This window comes from Sceloporus occidentalis, unplaced genomic scaffold (genome assembly GCF_023333645.1).
Source record: "Sceloporus occidentalis isolate IW3139 unplaced genomic scaffold, rSceOcc1.0.p SCAF_6, whole genome shotgun sequence".
NCBI classification, from domain to species: domain Eukaryota; kingdom Metazoa; phylum Chordata; class Lepidosauria; order Squamata; family Phrynosomatidae; genus Sceloporus; species Sceloporus occidentalis.
In genome coordinates this window covers 1,154,257-1,175,741 of record NW_028316986.1, presented here as the reverse complement: position 1 = coordinate 1,175,741, position 21,485 = coordinate 1,154,257, and the positions used below count along the sequence as shown (strand labels likewise).

General features: G+C 46.6%; 1 protein-coding gene across 5 annotated transcripts in view; it reads left to right on the top strand.

Moving 5' to 3' along the window:
- The window catches only part of DPYSL5 (dihydropyrimidinase like 5), a 60,766-nt gene that overhangs the window by 16,247 nt on the left and 23,034 nt on the right, over positions 1-21,485 (top strand). For 2 of the 5 annotated variants that reach the window (XM_089528677.1, XM_089528678.1), the window contains exons 1-2: positions 5,037-5,052; positions 15,928-16,192. In XM_089528677.1, coding sequence (XP_089384803.1) covers positions 15,932-16,192 — 261 coding nt within the window. In that variant the 5' untranslated portion in view covers positions 5,037-5,052; positions 15,928-15,931. Of the gene's footprint in view, positions 1-5,036; positions 5,053-15,927; positions 16,193-21,485 lie in introns of those variants that run through there. The other 3 variants (XM_089528675.1, XM_089528676.1, XM_089528674.1) reach the window with 2 other exon arrangements.

Sequence of the window (21,485 nt, the reverse complement as noted above, 5' to 3'; positions counted from 1 at the left end):
GAAGATGGGGACAACGTTTGCCCTCCTCCAGTCGGCTGGGATCTCTCCTGTTCTCCAGGAGTTTTCAAATATGATTGCCAATGGCTCCGATATTACTTTTGCCAGTTCTTTTAATACCCTTGGATGGAGTTCATCTGGTCCTGGAGACTTAAATTCATTTAGATTAATAAGGTGTTCCTCTACTATCTCTTTACTTATTCTGTGCTGAAATTCCCCTATTCTGTCCTCTGCTCCATTATCCTCAGGTTGAGCCCCTTTTCCTTTTCTGAGAAGATAGAAGGAAAGAAAGTGTTGAGTAACTCTGCCTTTTCTCTGACCTCTGTTAGCATTTTGCCATCTTCTCCACGCAGTGAACCTACCGTTTCCTTCTTCTTCCTTTTGCTGCAGACATATCCAAAAAAGCCCTTTTTATTGTTCTTAACCTCTCTAGCAAGCCTGAGTTCATTCTGCGCTTTAGCTTTTCTGACTTTACCCTACAAATGCCTGCTATTTCTTTGAATTCCTTTTTCGTGATTTCCCCCTTTTTCCATTTCTTATACATCTTCCGTTTCAAACTCATCTCCATTGAAAGTTCCTTAGTCTTCCATCCTGGTTTCTTGAGACACCTCCCATTTTTCTTTCTCACTGGAACTGTTTTAATTTGCGCCTTCAGTATCTCTCTTTTGAGAAACTCCCATCCGTCCTGAACTCCTTTATCTTTTAGTATTTCTGACCATGGAATCGCCCTCAATACTTCTCTAAGTTTACTGAAATCCGCTCTCCTAAAGTCTAGGATGCGTGTCTGACTCTGCCTGGCTTCTCCTTTCCATTGTATAACAAACTCCAGGAGAACATGGTCACTTCCACCGAAGGATCCCACCACTTGCACCCCATTAACCAAATCATCCTTGTTGGTTAGGATCAGATCCAAAATAGCTGATCCCCTTGTTGCCTCTTCCACTTTTTGGACCATGAAATAGTCTTCCAGGCAAGTGAGGAATGTGCAAGACCTTGAGGATTTGGCTGAGTTTGACTTCCAGCAAATATCAGGATAGTTGAAGTCGCCCATCACTACTACATCTCTCTTTTCTGACTGTGTGGTCATCTGTTCTAGAAAGGCATCATCCAATTCCTCAGTCTGACTTGGGGGTCTGTAGTACACTCCCACCGTAACATCCTTGTTGTTTCCCTCCCCTTTGATTCTTATCCAGATGCTCTCCACCTGGCTTCCATGATTGATGTCCTGGATCTCTTCACTGGTGTAAATATCTCTGACATATAGTGCTATTCCTCCTCCTTTCCTGTTTGGCCTATTTCTCTTAATAAGGTTATACCCCTCTATTTCCACATTCCAATCATGAGACTCATCCCACCAGGTTTCAGTGATGCCTATTATATCATATTTGCTTTGTTGTACTAGGAGTTCGAGTTCATCTTGCTTATTTCCCATGCTCTGTGCATTAGTGTAGAGACATCGCAGACCATGGTTCCCTTTTACTTGCTGCCTGTGCAAGTTTTTTTGCCTCCCACTGCTGGGTCCTTGCACTGTTTGCCTTGTTTCCTCTATGTCAGTTTGACTATTTTCGCCATCCCTTTCGCCTTCCTTAATATTGTCTCCCTTCCCCTCGGAACTCAGTTTAAAGCTCTCCTGATCAAGTTCTTGAGACTGTTGGCAAAAACATTTCTTCCAACTGGCATGAGATGCAACCAGTCTGTTGCAAGAAGTCCCTCCTCATGGAACCGCAGCCCATGATCAAAGAATCCAAATGGTTCTTGGCGGTACCATCTGCGAAGCCAGTTGTTCACATCCGCTATTTTCCTCTCCCTTCCTGGACCGTGCCCTTCGACTGTTGATGCAATCTAAAATCACATTCACCTTTTTAACTGCTGCATCACACTATTGACTTGTGCAGAAGCAAACAAAGAAAATCAAAGTGTGCAAACATGACCCATTTTGTTCCTAACTACTATGAGAACTGTACAAAAAGATTAGCAACAGGGTGAAATTCATATCTCTAGTCCGTTCTCAGCCTTCCCATCTTTTGCCAGCCTCAAGTGCAAGGCAAATGCAAAAAGTTTCCAGCAGGGAGGGTCATTAATACCAGGGAACTATGTCACACCACTGGACAGCTTTCAGTGCTTGGCCATGAAACTAACAAGTGACTCTAGTTTTTTGTGGGTTTTTTGGGCTCTGTGAATGCCATGTTCTAGAAGAGTTTCTTCCTGATGTTCCGCCAGCATCTGTGGCTGGCATCTTCAGAAGAAGTCGCTCTCTGCCTCCGAGGAAGTCAGCGGCAAACTAGCTCTGAACAAACCTTGCTGAGAAAATTGTCCTATGCCCACTTTCCCATTGCAGGCGGGTCAGTCAGCAGGAGACACATGGGCAGAGAGACCATCGGTTGCACAAGGTCAGTGTTCGGCAGGTGGCTGGTACAACAGAACTGCCGTGTAACCACCTGGGTGTGGCTTTACACCCCGGTGCAGGATCTCAGCCAGGCTGTGTTGTCATTCCGTATGCCATGTTCTCAGGCTGGAGGAAACAGTCCTGTCCATTTCCTTTCAGGGGCTGCAAGTGTATAATCCAAATTGCGTTGTCACACATCTGGGACTGAAGTTCTAGCATAGAACTGCACCTGCTGGCGCAATGGTTAAATGCTGGTCCTGCAGCCACAACATTGTAAGTTCAATCTTGGAGGGTTCCAAGGTCCACTCAGCTTTCCATCCTTTTGTAGGTCAGTAAAATGAGTACCCAGCTTGTTAGGGGCAATTGGCTTGCACATTGTAAACCTCTTAGGGAGTGCTGAGTTCACTATGAAGCGATATAGAAATGTATATATTGCTATGTTTCAGTGACTGAGCTAATGCTCTTCTGGGCAGCAGTCTGTCGCTCTGCTCACTCTTCCTGCTGCTCCAGATGCCGGCAAGAGCTAGATTCCCTCCCCAGATCACAGGGACCATAAATGAGAAAAGCAAGCAATTCCCAGTGACCCAGATGCTCTAGTGGGGCTTCACAAGAGCAGGACCTGCTTTTCTCTGACCCAGAACAGACAGCAGAGACCTACAATAAGATGCTGCCATTGCTACTGGCATGGGGGTATTCTTTGAATAACTGGTGGCATCACCTTTTGCATGCATTTGTTTTTTAGGTGGGGTGTCTGTACTCCAGCACAGAGTTATTTCTAGCCCTGGTGCTGCCTTTGGAGGTCTTGGCTCAGATGAGCAATCTCTGGCCCTCTTAGCATTAAGAGAAAAAAGGCCTTGGAAAGGTCTGAGTATTTCGCTTGCAGCAGCTGGTATTTGGAGTGAAGGAAAAGAGGAGGCCATTGGCCTGGCATTGGCTGTTGGAAGTAGGGCACTGGAGAGAGATGGCTGCTGATTTTGTGGCAGTCCAACCTGACAGTTCCTTGGAGGGTGGTGGAGTCTCCTTTGGAGGCTGTTTTAAAACAGAGTTGAAGGGTGCTTTGATGGTGAGTTCCTGCATGGCAGAATGGGGTTGGACTGGATGGCCCTTGGGGTCCCTTCCAACTCTGTGATTCCGTTGTTCCGTGTCCTTTTCTCCGGAGCACCAGAAAAGAGGTCCCAACCCGACCATGAAAATCCACTGGCTGATCTTGTTCAAGGCACTCTCTCTCAGCCTCAGGGGAAGGCAAAAGCAAATGCCCTCTGAACTATTCTTGCCAAGACAACCCTGTCTTTGGTTCACCTTAGGGTTGCCATTAGTCAGAAACAACTTGAAGACACACAACAACAACAACGACAAATGGTCAAGTACCCTTTGCTGCTGACTGCACAGTTTCATTTCCAGGAAATGATAATTGGGAGTTTTCCAGATCAAAAATTTCTTCAAGCTGCTCTGGAGAAGGACTTTAAAATAGCAACTGGCAGAAATAGGCTGGGCTTCTAAATTATTAAAAGTCATTCCAAGAAGAGTGTCCATTTGCTAGTTTTTTTCTGCTTTTACTGGAATCTCTACGGGTCTGTTTTTTCTGCCCCTATGCTGAAAATCATTATGTCCCTTTGCTGAAATGAAGCTCATGCATCCTGTCTCCCCGCTTTCCCCTTGGAGCAAGACCTCTGGCGTGGGCAGAAAGGCCAGTTTAATGGAGACTTTGAAGGACATAGGTGACCGTTTCTAAGTAAGGCCTCAGGCAGCAAGGGGGAAGCTCAAGATCTAGAATGGGAGAATACAGCATGGAGGCCAGATAATGGTCTCTCTGTGTGCGCTTATGTCCCCTCTTTGTCTCTCTTACTAGGATGGGTTTGTTGCTTTTATATGTCTGTTTATTTAAATTTTTACACCCTTTCTGAAGGTCTTTTGCAATAAAATCAATTCAAACAGTGGACAGGCAGAAAATCAATTCCTTTGAGATGTCATGCTGGAGGAGAGCGCTGAGGATCCCATGGATGGCCAAAAAGACCCCCTGCCTCCTAAAAGGGGGGGGGGTCCTTGAACAAAAAGCCCAAACTCTCCCTGGAAGCCAGGGTGACTACCGTACATACTCCACTATAAGCTGACCTCATGTATAAGTCAGAGCAGGTTTGGGGGGCAAAATTATGGATTATGGTGTGACCCGTGGATAAGTCAAGGGTAAAACTTAGGGGCATGTAACAAAAGATGTGAAGGATGATGCAAAGGAAAGTGATGCCAAAGAACATAGAAAATCCCAGCAGGCATAAATCTGCTTATGCTAAAGGCTGGATAGATAAGGAGGAAACTACTGCTCTCATTTTCCAGCCAGAAGTGGTGTCACGGAGGAGAAAGTACAAGGGGTTGGCACTTCTTTTGGGTTCCTTCAATTATGCTCTCACCTTTTGCTACTCTACTTAGAGAAGAGGATGATTCGTTTTTTGATGAGAGTTAACATACAGTACCTACATCGACCCATGGATACGTCGGCCCAGGTTGTTTGGTACTGCACTAGAAGCTAAAAAGGCGAATGTGATTTTAAATTGCATCAATAGAAGTAATAGTGCCACTCTATTCCGCTTTGATTAGGCCTCACCTGGAATAATCCTTTGTCCAGTTCTGGGCACCACTCCGTTAATGAGATTATCCTGGATCAACTTCATTCTGTGAGTACCGATGACATGGACGAGTCCTTGGTAGAGTGAGGAAAATAACTTGCCCGCCCGACCCTTGCCCATCGTGTCTGGCCGTCCGGGGGGGAATGCACTGAGGAAGTTCCTTATGGACATCATCAATGCATCCTTCAGGGAAGGTTATATTCCATCTTGTTTAAAGGCAGCAGCGGTTAGGCCGCTTCTGAAAAAACCTTCCCTGGACCCCTGGATATGAACAACTATAGGCCCAGTCTCTTTGCTACCATTCTTGAGCAAAGTAATAATAATAATAATATGTTTTATTTTTATACCGCTTTTCCGAGGTGATCAAAGCGGTTCACAAAAATTAACAAATCATAAAAACAATTCACAAAACCCAATAAAAATCAACAACGTGCAATAAAGACAAGCAAGATGGCGGTCGGGAGGAGGGCTTGTCTTCTTAGCAGGCGGAGGCCTGGTGTTGCTGGCCTGCTTCTCTCCCCCTCAAGATGGCGGTCGGGAGGGCAGTTGCTCTTCAACTCCAAGATGTCTTGGATGAAACCGATTATCTAGACCCATTTCAAACTGGCTTCAGGACTAGGATTGCCATAAGTCAGGACCTCCAAACCGGGACAAATGTAGGACAACATTTTAAAATGTAGGACTTTTTTTTTTTTTTTTTTTTTTTTTTTTTTTTTTAGAAAAAATGCAGGACACTCCCCCCCCCCCCCCCGCGCTCCTTCCCGGCCTCTGAGGGGGACAAGGCCTCCTCAGAGGCCAGGAAGGAGCCTGCGGGGCTGCCCGTGATCACCGCGATCGTGGGTGGCCTCATCCCTCCTTCCCGACCTCTGAGGGGGCCAAGAAGGAGCCCGCGTGGCCATGCGCGGTGGAGGAGGAGGAGGGCAGCGAGGCCCCACGGGCCGCGGCCAACCCAGCTGCAACCAGGGTTGTCCCAGTTTTTGGCGGCACCCAGGACGGGAGGGGCCCGGTGCCACCAAAACCGGGAAAATCCTGTTTGCAGCCGGGTTATGGCAACCCTATTCAGGAGACTGCCATGGTTGCCTTGACCAACGATCTGCGTCTGAGCATCGACAGGGGCAGCGTGACCGTTGGTGTTTTTAGACCTCTCAGCGGCTGCTGTCCATGCGCTGATAACCTCATGTCTAGATTTCTGTAATGCGCTCTGTATGGGGCTACCCTCGTACTTGGTCTGAAAACTGCAACTAGTACAGAATATGGCAGCCAGAGTGATTTCCGGAAAATCTAGGAGAGACCATATTACTCCGGTTTTAAAGTCCCTCCACTGGCTGCCTATTAGTTTCTGGGCCCAGTACAATGTGTTGGTTATTACCTTTAAAGCCCTAAATGGCTTGGGTCGAAACTATCTTCGGGACCACCACCTTCTCCCCTATAACCCTCCCTGCGCACTCCGCTCCTCTGGGAGAGGCCTACTTCAGCCACAAACATCTAGGCTTTCGGCTACCTCCCAGAGGGCATTTCCCATCGTCGCCCCCAGACTGCGTCTGCTTACATCCTTAGCTTTAAAAAGGCTGTTAAGACGGATCTCTTCCAGCAGGCATTTCCAGAACAGAGAACCCGGCCTCAGGAAACTCCTATGAATAGATACCGCCGCTCCCATTGATTATTGTTATGTTGTTTGACCTTTGGGTCAGTTTTAACTTGTATGGTTTTAATTCTCTATTAGATTTAATACCTTTTTAAGGGGGGGAGGGTACTAGGGATTTGATATGTTTTGTATTTTTAACTTGTTAGCCGCCCTGATTGTTCTCAGAGGGGCGGGATACAAATATATCTTATTATTATTATATTATTATTAATTCAAAAAGGATGTTAAATCTGGAGCGTGTCCAGAAGAGAGCGACCAAAATGGTGAAGGGTCTGGAAAACACCAAGCCCTATGAGGAGGGACTTAGGGAACTGGGCATGTTTAACTTGGAGAAGAGACGGTTAAGAGATTATATATGATAGCTCTGTTTAACTATTTGAAGGGATGTCATAGTGAGGATGGAGCAAGCTTATTTTCTGATGCTCCAGAGAATTGGACCCAATGGAGCAATGGATGCAAGCTCCAGGAAAAGAGATTCCAGCTCAACATTAGGAGGAACTTCCTGAGAGTAAGGGCTGTTTGATAGTGGAACACACTCCATCCTTGGAGATTTTGGTGGAGTCTCCTTCTTTGGAGGTCTTTAAGCAGAGACTGGATGGCCATCTGTCAGGATTGCTTTGATTGAGAGTTCCTGCATGGCCGAAGGGTGTTGGACTGGATCAGGGCCCTTAGGATCACTTCCATTTCTATAATTTTGTGATTCTGTGGCTGTGTTACTGGAAGGTGATCCTGCACATCCCACTCTTGATCATGCTCCAGTCGTAGAGCTCTCTAAATGAGGCCACGGCGCAATCCGCGTGTGCCGTTCGCTCTGAGGCTGGTCTGCCTCTCCCTCTGATGCCTCTGATGACGCTTGTCTTGGTGGCAGGCTGTCAGCAGCACTGCCTGCCCAGACTTCAAAACAAAGGAGCTGTGTTTCAAGGAGGGAAAAGAACAGCTTCTCCACCGAGATGTCATTGCTTGGCACCTGCTCCCCCTCCCTTTGGCTCATTAAGCTTTTCCCCAAAAAGGTGGCTTTCATCTCTGTGCTGCACTGCACCAGCCGCTTGTCTGAACAGAGATGGCTGGCTGGCATTTGGGTGAGACGGAGAAGGCTTTCTTCTCTTCCTCTTCCTCCCTGGCTCTGCAGGGGAGGCAAAATGGCTATGTGTTGAATCCCCAGGGCTCGAGGGGTGCCACCTCTAAAACCAGAAGGTTGGATGGTCTTCCCGGCCCTTGTGGTACCTGCCCAGCTCATCTGCGGCAACCAATGCCAGACTGGGATAGCCATCAGCTCCCTCTTCAACACCAAATGCTGTTTCGTTCAAAAGAGGGAATTATTATTGTTGTTGTTGTTGTTGTTGTTGTTTATTTGTATAGGGACATGCAAATTTATGGAAGAAACAGTCAGTTTAAAATATTAAATCTTGCCAGAGGTGTACAATCTCAGGTAGAGCCAGTGGAGTGGTTTGAGTACTGGATTAGTACTCTGGAGAACAGAGTTCAAATCCCCACTCAGTCATGGAAAGGCACTGGGTGACCTCAAGCAAGTCAACTCTTTCAGCCTTAGAGGAAGACAAAGGTAAACCCCCTCTGAACAAATCTTTCCAAGAAAACCCAGTGATACAGTGGTTGAACGATGTAGGGGCCCCATAAGTCCAAAGTGCACAACAACAATAAAGGAAGGAAGGTACAGTGGGCCCTTGTTATCTGCTGAGGTCTGGTTCCATGACCCCCTCCCTGCATGGATACCAAAATTCATGGTTGCTCAAGTCTCAGTATATACAACGGTATAGTAATCAGGTACAATCAAAGTACAACAGCCTCAATTTAGTCATCAGGGCTTCTAGTGAGTGTTTAGGTTGATTTGCTGTTGGACCCATTTCTTTGTCTTTTTGGCCATCCATGCCATCTGTAGAAGTCTTCTCCTTGACCACATTTCAAATGAGCTTATTCTCTTCCTGTCAGCTTTCTGCACTCTACGGTTTTATTTATTTATGTATTTATTTGATTGTATTCTGCCTTTCTCTTCAAATGACCCAAAACAGGATTCACATCCACACATAGAAAGAGGAAATACTGTACTACTATGGCATGGATAATCCTGATTTTGGTATTCAATGAAATATCTTAATCATTAAGGATCTTAATGGTTTCTGCTAGTAGTATTATGTCATCTGCATATCTTAGATTGTTAATGTTCCTTCCTCTGATCTTCACTCCTCTTTCTTTCATGTCTAAACTTGTTCTACATATCATATTTTCTGCATACAAGTAGACCAAGTAGGGCAATAAAATGCAGATTTGTCTGACTCTCTTTCCGGTTGAGAACCATTCTGCTTCTCCATGTTCTGTTCTGACAATAGCCTCTTGCAAGAGCAAGATTTGCTTTTTGGAAGTATATATTCAAGCCCTGGATGGTGGAATCTGTGGATGTGGAGGGACAACTGTATGTTGGTCTGTGTGAGGGGTCTGTCTGCAAGGAAGGGTCACTGGCCATTGGACCTTGGCCCCATGCCGTTGCCCATCCCTGCCTGGACCATTGCGCTGCCATGCCCAGCTGTGTGTCTCTGAACCTGGAGAGTATTTGGAGGAGCCAGTGAGGCTGGGCACAGATTTGGCAGGCCCACTTGGAATAGAAGGTGCTAAGGGTGGTTACTGAGCTACCTTTCAAAAGAGCCTCATCCAGCCTCCCAAAAGCACAGAGGCATTTGGAGGAGGAATTTTAGCCCAGGAATGAGCCAACTGGGCCAGTGCTGGTCTGCCTACAATGTCCCTTAGGACTTTTGCCCACTCAAGACACCCTTCCACACTGTCCCAGAGTGCCAAGGACTTGAGAATAAAGGACTGGTGCTAAGATGTCTTTGCTTGGAATCAACACAACCCTTTCCCCTTAGATCTGCCTTTTCCCCAGTCTGAGGATTGGACTGGCATCTTCGGTGGTTGTGCAAAATATCTCAGGGCACCCTTCTCTGCCACAGTGGAGCCCCTGAAGATACTACTTGTTTGCTTGAGCTAGGCTGCTGAGGATGCCAGAGCATTAAAAATGTCCTGGGGTTGGGGAAGAGTGGTATTCATAGGAGACGTAAGTGTGGGGCGAAGGAGGGAGGGACTGGAACAATGGAGATAGGATGGAGACATGAGACGTGCAGCCATGCCTTCCCAAGATGCATGCGTGCGCACATACACACACACACACACACACCAGAAGCTTTTGTGTTTTGCAGTGGGGGACCCTGCCTCCCTTTCCAGACAGAACAATGACTGGGATTTGAAAATCTCAGACATGTTTGCGACTGAAGGCTTGCCTTTTGAGGCAGGGTTTGGGCAAGGGAGTGGGAGAGGGAACAGGCAAGCCGGGCTGAGTTGTTGTTTTGGGGGGAGAGAAGGGGAAGCAAAAAAAAGGGGGGCTGGAGAAGGCTTCAGTTAACAAGTGGTCCTTGGTGGGTTGAAGGAGACGGTAGTGTGTCTGCTCCTCGGGGCTCAGGCAGAATATCTTGGGAGATGTAGCCACACCACCACACCACACCACCATTTAAAACAACAACAACAACAACACATAAAGAGGCAGCTGCGGTAGAGCTTTGGGTGCTAGCCATGGATAGAGCGTTTGTGGACTCTTGCAAGACTGGCAAGCATTTGGACAACTGCATCTTTTTTTCTGGGTTGTAGAAATCATATTGAGGGAGACCCCACTCCTTTAGGGCTCTGGCATTCAAACCAGCGACCAGCATTCAAATCCCTGCTCAACCATGGAATCCTAAGTGTTCACTTGGGCAACTCACACTTGGGCAACTCACACTCTCAGCTCCATAGAGGAAGGCCGAGGAAAACTTCTAAATAAATGTTACCAAGAAGACTGTAGGTGAGGTTTGCCATAAGCTGAAGCCTTTTCCAGGAAGGCAAGGCAGGCTTCCTCACCGCAACCTGTCCCTGTAGCTGCAGACTTTGTCTAGCCACTGGGAGAGTGACCATAAGGGGTGCAGGAACTGTTTGCTGACATTGTGGTGATCGGAGAATGGCATTATGCATAGGAGCACCCTGGCCAAGAAGGGGAGAAGCAGTGGCTGCCTGGCCTCCTGTTTTTCCGGAAAATGGCCTCTCCCAATTCTTCCTCCTCTTTTTTCATGTTCTAGCCAGAAGCAGAGTAAAAAAAGGGGGACATCTGGGATGTTTGGGGAGGCTTTTGATTAAACAGCATTGAAAGCAGCCATCTAGGTCAGTCCTCTGCCAGTGAATAAAATCCAGCACTAAAACATCCCTGAGAGGTGGCCATCCAACATCTGTTTTAAAACTTCCAACATAGGGGAGTCTGCCAGCTTCCAAGGAAGTCCATTCCTGTGTTGAACATTTAGCCAGGTTTGCTGCTGGCCCTATGTGACAGCCCTGCATCCTTGACCTGCATCCACTCCCCAGCGTCAGGGGAGTCTTTTCAGCTGGCAAGCCTGCAAGTGTAGATCTGAGGTGGCTTCATGACAAGGATGCTTTGCACTCATGTTTCTTTTTGAGAAGCTTCACTGGCTGGAAGCTTTCCTCCTTGCTGCAACCAGTTGGAGAGAATACAATTTCAAGTGAGTTCTAGAGGTTAGCAGTCTTTGGAGAGTCCATTGCAAGGGACAGTTTCCCCCTTAATGAAAGGCTCCTTAAGAGCCTTGCTGTTGAAACTAGAGTAGTTCCCCAGCCCTGCCTCTTTTGTCTGAGGGACAGAAGGCTTTCTGGAGTTCCCCCTGGTTCTGCAGATTTGTCCAGCAGGCTTTATATTTCACTTTGCCATGTATAAATGTGAAGGTTTTAAATATACATTTATTCCCTTCCCTTTAGAAAAGGTCATCAAGTTACATCCGCATCTCTTTTGTCTGGGAACCAGGGGTGTTTCAGAGGAGGCCGGGGGTGGACTGTAGTGGCTGACATTTCAGAGGGGGTTGCTTGCCTTCTGGTGTGTAGCACAGCCGTGCCTCTCCATGGGGGAACCAGGTTTTCCAGTTTTACTTATCTATGTACTTATTTGATTGTATTCTGCCTTTCTCCTCAAGTGACCCAAAACAGGAATCACATCCAAACATAGAGTAGGAAATACTACTATGGCATGGATAATCCTGATTTTGGTATTCAATGAAATATCTTAATCATTAAGGAGCTTAATGTTTTTCCCAAGTAGTATTATACCATCTGCGTATCTTAGGTTGTTAACCTTCCATCTTCTGATCTTTACTCCTCTTTCTTCCATGTCTAAGGCAGGGTACAAACTGCCAGAAAGAGGCGCATCACCAGCACCTCTTTTTGCTCTGCAGGAACACCACAGCAACCAAATTGTGTGGCGTTCCTGCAGAGCAAGAAAGGAGTGCTGGGAAGTGGCTCCTTTTTTGCGGTGCACTTCCACAACTCCAAAGCACTAGTGATGCCATGGTGATGTTGCAACTGCGCCATCCCATTTGGAGATAGCGCAATTGCAACGTCACCAGTACGCACTGTGTCTGGTGGGCATGCTGCAGCTGCGGCACCCTTGTCACGTGAGAGGGCTGCTGGGTGTGTGGCGCTCTGCCCACCAGGCAGCCCTCGCATGTGAAGAGGGCGCCTCAAAGGCCCTTCTGTTCCGGGCCTCAACTTGTTCTACATATCATATTTTCTGCATATAAGTAGACCAAGTAGAGTGATAAAATGCCTTCTCTGACCTCCTTTCCATTTGGGAACCATTCTATTTCTCCATGTTCTGTTCTGCGGATAGCCTCTTGTTCTGAGTATAGGTTATGCATCAGGACAATCAAATGTAATTCCACATCCATTTCTTTAAAGATTGCCAGAATGAAAACTGGAGAGGGCTCCTGCCTTTAACAGTTTTTCAGAAAAGTGAATTTGAGTAGGCATGGCTTCTTATGGCTGGCTGCCTGATAACCCTCACCTGCAAAACTCCCCTCATCTACACAACCATTAATGGGAGTGGAGACATTTCCAGTTTTCTGGCCACCTCTCCCACTTGTCTGCCTTTCTCCTTGAGGCTGCCTCACATCTCTGCCTCTTTCTCACAAAGAGAGGCAGGTGGTGACATCTGTGGGTCACCTGAGAGCTTGGGAGATGGCAGTTGTCGACTGATTTTATGGGGAAGGGTTCTGCTGGCTGTCAGGGGGGTGCATTTGGCATTTTTAGGCAGTTGGATGCCTGGGGCAAAAAGCCGGCAGGGAGAGAGGAGTTGGCCATGGCATGAAGAACCTCTTCTGTACTGATCTCAGGGTTCTGGGTCTGTCTTCCAGCTGCCAAAGATGAACGCAAGTTGTTTGCAGGCTGTGTGCAAATAATATAAGGAAATGAGGCAGCCACCAGCAGCAGTTGAGAGTGGAGCAGAAGATGGACAGCAGAGATGTCAACATGGTTGAGCTTTGCTGGTTGGAGAAACTCCTTTCCCACCGGATGATGATGATGTTGATGATGATGATCAGGGACGTAGCCAGGATTTTGGGAAGGGGGGGTCCAGACTAAGTGCTACTATTATAATGGGGCTTGGGCATGGCGGCACAACGGCACACACCATTCGGAAGGGGGGGGTCTGGACCCCACAACCCCCCCTTTCGCCACATCCCTATAATGATGATGATAGTAGTGGTGGTCATCATCATCTAGTCCAGTGGTTCCTAAACTGTGCTCTTTAAGGGATTTTGGACTTCAGCTCCCAGGATCCCAGTCTATTGGCCAACATGGCTGAGGCTTCTGGGAACTAAAGTCCAAAATCTCTTAAGGGCACAGTTTGGGGACCACTGATCTAGCCTTTCCCCCTATAATAGGACTTAATGTGGTTTACAAATTGTTAAAACTGGTACAGATTAAAGACCTTATTAAAAACATCATGGAAAATTGTAAAGGTTGTTTCAGAAAACCCAGCTATTTAAAAAAATATATTAAAAAACAAGTAACGCAGTGCCACAAAGGAAGGTCTTCCGAGGGCCTGAGGGGCAGAACGTCCTCCTGGACAGAAAAAGAGATGCTCTCCTGGCCTGTGTCCAAAGTCCAGTTTGTCCAGGGTCTTGTTCCCCCAGAAGCCTTGCGGATGGATGCGGAGTCTAAGGCAGAGAAGCTAGTGGATGAGCAAGGCCCCAAAGCCTGGCCCTCTCATGCTCTTCTTCTAGAGCAGGAGTGGGCAAAGGTTTCAAAACAAGGCCTAGGAGAGGCCCTGTTGTGAAAAAGAAAGGGACCTCTGTTCCCTTTCTGCTGCTACAAAAGACCTCTCCTGACTGAGCTTAAAAAGGCCTGGAGAGCCGACAAATATGATCAATATGTATGTGGAGGCATTTATTATTCTTTATGATGGGCTCCACAGTTGGCCAGCCCTGTCCTTGTGAGATGGCTTCAAGGAACCCTTCCAGACTTCTCAGTCTGAGGTGACCATGCTATGGGCTTAAAGGCTACGCCATGCCCCCTTAGCTGCCATTTTAGGAACCAGAAGGGTTGTTAAGTGGTGTTACATGACCCTGGTCCCCTTTCAGGGCTTTTTGAAGGGGGTAAGCCATCCCATAAGAGCATTTAAAAAAAGACAGTAGTGCTAGGAAAGGTGGAGGATATAGTAGAAAAAGAGAGAGACCACATACTAGATGGATAGACTCACTCAAGGCGGCCACAGCAGGACCTGAGCAGGACAGTTGAGGAGAGGAGGGTCTGAGAGGTGTCTCATTCACAGGGTCGCCATGAGTCAATTGATTTGAAGGCAGTTAACAACAACAACAACAACGACATACATAGCAGTGCTGCCTCTGGTATGCTCTTTGTTGTTCTTAAAGAATGGAGAGGAGAAAGTGTCCTGGTTCTCCTTTCCATTGAGTCAGTGTTATGCTCTCAGCATTCTCGCTCTCTCATTTTGGACTGCAGGCTTCAGACTATCCCTGTTTATTGCTGCTGATCTTGCAGTTTGGATTTGATATTTCTCCTTCTGTTCTTTTTTAGAATTCAAAGATATAGCCGTGTTAGAATCAATACATAATAATAATAATAATAATAATAATAATAATAATAATAGTTTTTATTTTTACCCCGCCTTTCCAATTGCATGATCAAGGCGGCTTACAAAACAAAGAATAATAAAACACAGTTAAAAGCATCACAATATAAAAGTCTAAAAACATCATTACAAGGGGTATGAACGGGAATCTATACAAATCGCAATTCACTAGGGGCAAGAAAAGGACAATGTATGGCACTAGTCCGGGGTCGAAAAACAAAGAACAAGGAGCAGAGAAAAAACACTATTGCCTAAAGTGAAAAAGCCAGCTGGAATAGGTACATCTTGTAGCACCTTTGAGATTCACTGAAAGAAAGAAGTTGGCAGCATGAGCTTTCCTAGACTTACATCTATTTCCTCAGATGCATTTGTTCTTTTTTTAGGTCATTCTGCTGTGGGGTTTTTGAGCCTGGGACTATTGCAAAAGACTGAGATCTGGAGGAAAGGATGGTTTTTCTGTTGTTGTTGTTGACAATACTAAGCAGCAAAGGTTGAGGGTGGATTTAAAGAGGCTTGTCAGAGAATTTGGCAGTGAGAAGAACAGAGCAGGAGCTTGAGTACATTGATTCCCTGACCCCACTCCAGAAGAAGAGCCACTCTGCTAACAGTGAACATCCCAGTAGGTTAAAACCTGGAGGCTGAAGAATAATGATGAGCTAGAGAGAAAGAGATGCCAGCTCAACATTAGGGAGAGCTGGCTGATGGAGTCTCCTTCTTCGGAGGTTTTTAAGCAGAGGCTCTGTCCCAGAGAGTGCATTGCAAAGGGAGACTGAATTGGATGGCTGCTGGGGTCTCTTCCAGTTCTAGGATTTTATGATTCTAATACATCAAATATAATAATTTTATGTCAAAACAGGTTATACATGGCACATTACATGTCCCTAAAGTAACAAAGTGACTGTCATTGTTTTATAGAATCATAGAATCCTAGAGTTGGAAGAGACCGCAAGGGCCATCCAGTCCAGCCCCATTCTGCCATGCAGGAAATCTTAATCAAAGCATCCCCATTGACAGATGGCCATCCAGCCCCTGTTTAAAGACCTCTAAGGAAGGAGATCACCAAAATCTCCGAGGGAAAGTGTTCCACTGTCGAACAGCCCTTACTCTCAGGACGTTCCTCCTAATGTTGAGCTGGAATCTCTTTTCAAGGGTGTTAATGTTGCTTTTTTTCAATTTTTTAAAAAAACAGTTTGCCCCCCTCTTGCATGGAAAATGGAGCACATTCTTGACCCTATGGGGACTGCTTGGGGGGGGGGGCTTGTGATTCATCCATCCAGGGCCCCCTGACTTCTTTTCTGCTTGCATCCCTTTCCAGAGCCATGCTTGCCAACGCTGCCACCATGCGGATCCTCATCAAAGGGGGGAAGGTTGTGAATGACGATTGCACCCTGGAGGCTGATGTCTACATCGAGAATGGCATCATCCAGCAGGTGGGCCGGGAGCTGATGATCCCTGGCGGGGCCAAGGTCATTGACGCTACAGGCAAGCTGGTGATCCCAGGGGGCATTGACACCAGCACCCACTTCCACCAGACCTTCATGAACGCCACCTGCATCGACGACTTCTACCATGGCACCAAGGTACCCTTCTCTTCTGCTTTCCTTTCCTTTGAGTGTGTATGGCTCTAGTTGCCAGGGGAGGGCTGGAGAGGCAGACTGGAAGCAAGTTCTGGAAGTGTTAACCTGATCTAAGGCGACAGTGTCATGTCGAGAACCTGAGGAAGAGAGAGGTTATGGAAGGGGGTTGGTAGAATGCAGCCAATGGGCCACATAGAATCATAGAATCATAGAGTTGGAAGAGACCACAGGGGCCATCCAGTCCAACCCCATTCTGCCATGCAGGAAATCCCAATCAAAGCATCCCCATTGACAGATGGCCATCCAGCCTCTGCTTAAAGACCTCCAAAGAAGGAGACTCCACCAAAACCTCAGAGAAAAGAGTGTGTTCCACAGTCGAACAGCCCTTATTGTCAGGAAGTTCCTCCTAATGTTGAGCTGGAATCTCTTTTCCTGCAACTTGCATCCATTGTTCTGGGTCCTGTTCTCTGGAGCAGCAGAAAACAAGCTTGCTCCCTCCTGAATGTGACATCCCATCAGATATTTAATCAGGGCTATCATGTCACCTCTTAACCTTCTCTTCTCCAGGCTAAACATCCCCAGCTCCATCAGTCGTTCCTCAAAGGGCTTCATGGTTTCCAGACCTTTCACCATTTTAGTCGCCCTCCTTTGGACACATGGCTCCAGTTTCTCAATGTCCTTTTTGAATTGTGGTGCCCAGAACTGGACACAGATTATTCCAGGTGGGGCCTGACCAGAGCAGAATAGAGTGGCACTATTACTTCTCTTGATTTAGACACTATACTTTTATTGATGCAGCCTAAAATCGCATTGGCTTTGTTAGCTGCCGCATTGCACTGTTGACTCATGTTCAACTTGTGGTCTACTTGGACTCCCAGATCCCTTTCACGTGTAGTTTCATTCAGCCAGGTGTTGCCCATCCTATATTTGTGCATTTTATTTTTCTGCCCTAAGTGCAATACCTTACATTTCTCCATATTGAAGTTCATTTTGTTAGCTTTGGCCCAGCTTTCAAGTCTATTCAGGTCATTTTGAATCTTGATCCTGTCCTCTGGAGTATTAGCTATTCCTCCTAATTTGGTGTCATCTGCAAATTTGATAAGTGTGCCCCCAATTCTGTCATCCAGGTCATTGATAAAGATGTTGAATAGCCCTGGGCCCAGGACAGAGCCCCACTGGACACCCCACTGGTCACTTCTCTCCAGGATGAAAAGGAGTAATTGTTGAGCACCCTTTGGGTTCGGCCAGTCAACCGATTACAAATCCATGTAACAGTTGCCTTGTCTAGCCCATATTCCACTAGTTTGCGTGCAAGAATGTCATGGGAAACCTTGTCAAAGGCCTTACTGAAATCAAGATCTACTATATCCACAGCATTCCCTTCATCTACCAAACTGGTAATTTTATCAAAGAAAGAGATTAGGTTTGTCTGGCACGACTTCTTTCTCTGAAACCCATGTTGACTCTTTGTGATTATGGCATTGCCTTCTAGATCTTCACACTCTCTGTTTAATGCTCTGCTCTGGCTCAAGGAGGCATGGGCTTCATCCCTGGCTCATTCCTTTCCCAGCCCCACCTGGCTGCCCTCTCCTGCCCCCTTTTTGCCCGGAGCCAGCCCTCCCCCTTCTCCTCCTCTTCCTCCTCCTCCTCCTCCCATTCATTGGGGGCCCGAGGGAGCTGTCCAGCCTCCTGGTGCTGAAGGAGAGATCGGCGGCCTCAGTGCTCTCCAGGTGAGAAACGCAGCAGTTCCCACCAGAGCAGAGCTGGATACAATGGCTGGAATCATGCAGCCCTCTAGGGGTTTCTGGGCTGCAACTCCCAGCACTCCTTCTCATTGCCCTGTCTACATCTTTAGACAGCTTTAAAAAAGCTGTTAAGACGGATCTCTTCCAGCAGGCCTACCCAGAATAGAGAACCCGGCCTTAGAAAAACGTCTGGGAAAGATACTGCTGCTCCCAATGGTTGCTTGTTGGTATGATATTGTTGACCTTCTGGTCAGTTTTTAACTTGTATGTTTGTTTGTTTGTTTGTTTGTTTGTTGTTTTTTGTTCTGTTTTTTAAGGAGGGGAGGGTACCAGGGATTTTATATGTTTTGTATTTTTAACTTTGTTAGCCGCCCCAATTGTTCTCAGAGGGGCGGGATACAAATAATTTATTATTATTATTATTATTATTATTATTATTATTATTATTATGCCTATGCAGGCTGGGGCTGATGGAACATCATCTGGAGTGCCTCAGCACTCCCATCACTGCAGTAGGACTGCAAGATGTAAGAGTGTCTGAGGTCTCCCTGTTGCCTTCCGAAGCACCCAGGGCTCTAGTGAGGTTCAAATCCTGGCTGGCTTTTACATTTCCAAAGGGCAACAGACCACAGCTTCTGTGTCTCAGGCTATTGGATGGATATGGCCGTATGCTCTGAGTATCTCACAGATTCCTAGTGGACCTTTTGGACTTCCATATTCATCAGGGGTGGGCAAGTACGCTGTGGCCAAGGCCAATTCCAGCCCCTTCCCCTGCATTGCACCCACATGCTTGGGCACACTGGAGGTGGCACATCCATTCTACTTGCCACCATTTCCTGATCTCCAGGCCATAACACATTACAAATGAGGCTTCTTAAGAGGTTGTCGACTTACATTAAAATGTTGTTGTGTTTATTAGAGAAACAAAGGTAGAGTGTAGTTATGTATGTAATGTATTGTGTATGACAAATGTATAGTTTATGTGATATGTTGGGGGGAATACATGGAATGTGTATGTGTGGAAGGTGACTGGTGAGTGGCTGAGCATTTGAATGGGATTTTAATTGTATGTGACAGTCGGTCAGAGGGAGAAGTGACTTGCCACATTACCGCACTACACTCTTGTAGTGCTGCTATTCCACTTTGGCTGCTCTGGCTGCCTCCTGTTGCACTCTGGGCTTTGTAGTTCAGTGAGCCCTAAGAGCTCTCTGGCTGAGAATTCTAAATGCCTCTTACTAAACTGCAAATCCCAAAATGCAGCAGGAGGCAGCCAGAGCAGTTAAAGTGGAATAGCAGCACTACAAGAGTGTAGTGTGGCAATGTGGTTTGTCAGAGGTAGGAACTGGGCTCCTTTAGGGATATGCATTGGTTAGAGTTAGCTGGTTAGAAGAGAGAGTGAAAGATGGAGGGAAGGAATTTATATTTCGGATTTGGACAGTTAGGTTCATCTAGGATGAGGAATTGCTAGAGAAAGGGTTGGTGAGTGCTGTGGAATTAAGTCAGAAACTGTGTGGACTAGAAGAGGTCCCTGCATTTGGGGCCATAGCAGGGGGACAAGGAGAGGTGCCCCGCTTCTCCCTGGACCTGAGTCAACAGCATTTCCTTTCTCTCAGCGCTTTTCCTTTTTTAATAAAAAACAAAACATCAAGCCTGAGGAACAGCTCTGTGAAATTTTCTTTCTGCGTTGTTTAAAGAAGGCCTCCTCTCTGCTGGAGTGGCATATCATATTTATTATAATGAGAGAGGATGTTTGTGTGTGTCTCAGTCTGTGGCAGTCATAACTTCTTTGGGACGTGGTGGTGGACCGTGAACATTTGACAGGCCATTTCCCATTGACAGCAAAGTTGTAGTGTTGAATTTAGAGCTGGAATTCCAAAATTCATCAGGCAATCATGGTAGATGCCCCCAAATCTGACCAGTTGTTGTTAGCTATCATCTCAGTGGTGGTCCCCTGTTTCAAGCCAAACAAAAAGGTTGGATACTCCATAAATCTTTGAGAAATGGTTTTTAAAGGGTTAAAAAAGAAAATTGTGGGGAGGGGGGTTCTCTGAGTCCCTGCTTACTGTAGACCCTTGTTATCTGCTGAGATTTGGTTCCAGGATCCACCTCTGGATGCCAAAGTCAGTGGATGCTGAAGCCCCATGAAATACAATGGCATAGAAATGGTGATCCTTATATAAAATGTCAAAAATAGGCTGGGGTTTGTTTTTTTTGAATGTGTGTGTGGTTAATATTTTCAAACCGTGGATATTTGAATCTGTGGATAAAGAATCCGTGTCTACAGAGAGGTGAATGTATAAGATTTCTGATGAAGGAAAACATGTGAAGGCTAAAATGTTGAGGCAAAAGGCAGGTCCAAAAACAAAAGCAGCCCCTGAAGCTGTTTGGGGGAATTAGGCAGGATGTGGGCCATGGTGACATATTTTAGTTTGAAAATAAGGGAAGGGGCTCTCTGAGGCCCAACTAGTAAGATGCCTGATATTTCAAATCTTGATCAGAATGGGTACACTTCGGGTAATCACAAAATCAAGACAGGCCCGTCATGCAGGGACTACAGATGTGAAGGCAGTTCATGACTAGGTGATTAGTCAGTTAGTCCTAGTAAGAGTATTGTGACCCAGTTCCTACAACAAGGTCACTGACTGGTTGGCCTTTGTGCCAGTCATAGAACCAGGGTCTCCTCTGCCAAGAAGAGCGTTTTGTGCCTGGGGTCTTCTTTCTTGGCTTTCATAATACAAGCCACAAAGAAATGCTCCACTAAAGCAGCCTCTCTTCCCGCCCCTGTCTCCCAGAGCTTGAAGAAAAAACATTCCTAAACTCTTGATATTTGCAAAGCAGGCATTGCAGGGAACTCCCAGATTTGTGTGATGGTGAGTTTGCAATCCCTAATGTTTTTAAGACCCACCTCCCATAATCCTCTCCTGGCCAGTGCCATCAAGCGCTTCCAGTGTCTCCACTTTCTCCCATTGCTACAGTTTCCAAAATGCCCATTTCCCCACCATCAGGGAGTTTGGCAGCGGCAAAATGGCCGTTCCTTCCTTTCCAGGGTGACTATAAACTTGTGGCTGTGGCTCCAGTGGTGCTCCTGCTTTCCTAGCAGCAGAGGGTCTCTGGCAATCCCAGAAGCACCTTCTGACCTACCTGGCAGGGATGGGCAAAGCGCTGCTACCGATGGACTGTGACTCTTAGCAGATCTTAGCAGTGAAGAAACACAACCTCTAAATGATCTAAAAACTGACCAAGAAAATCCAGCAAATGCTGCGCTCAGAGACCCTCTCACGGCCGCAGGATTTGACCGCATACGGTGCAGTTGCAGACAAGTCTACATAGGGACCACCAAATGCAGTGTTCAAACACGGATCAAGGAACATGAGAGACACTGCAGAACTGGGTCAGCTGGAAAAATCAGCAGTAGCAGAAGACGTTATAAACCATCCTGGGCACAAAATGCTGCTTGGAACCACTGAAATTCTGGACCATGCCAACAACCATCAGAATGCACAGGGAAGCCATTGAAATCCACAAACACCTGGACAACTTCCACAGGAAAG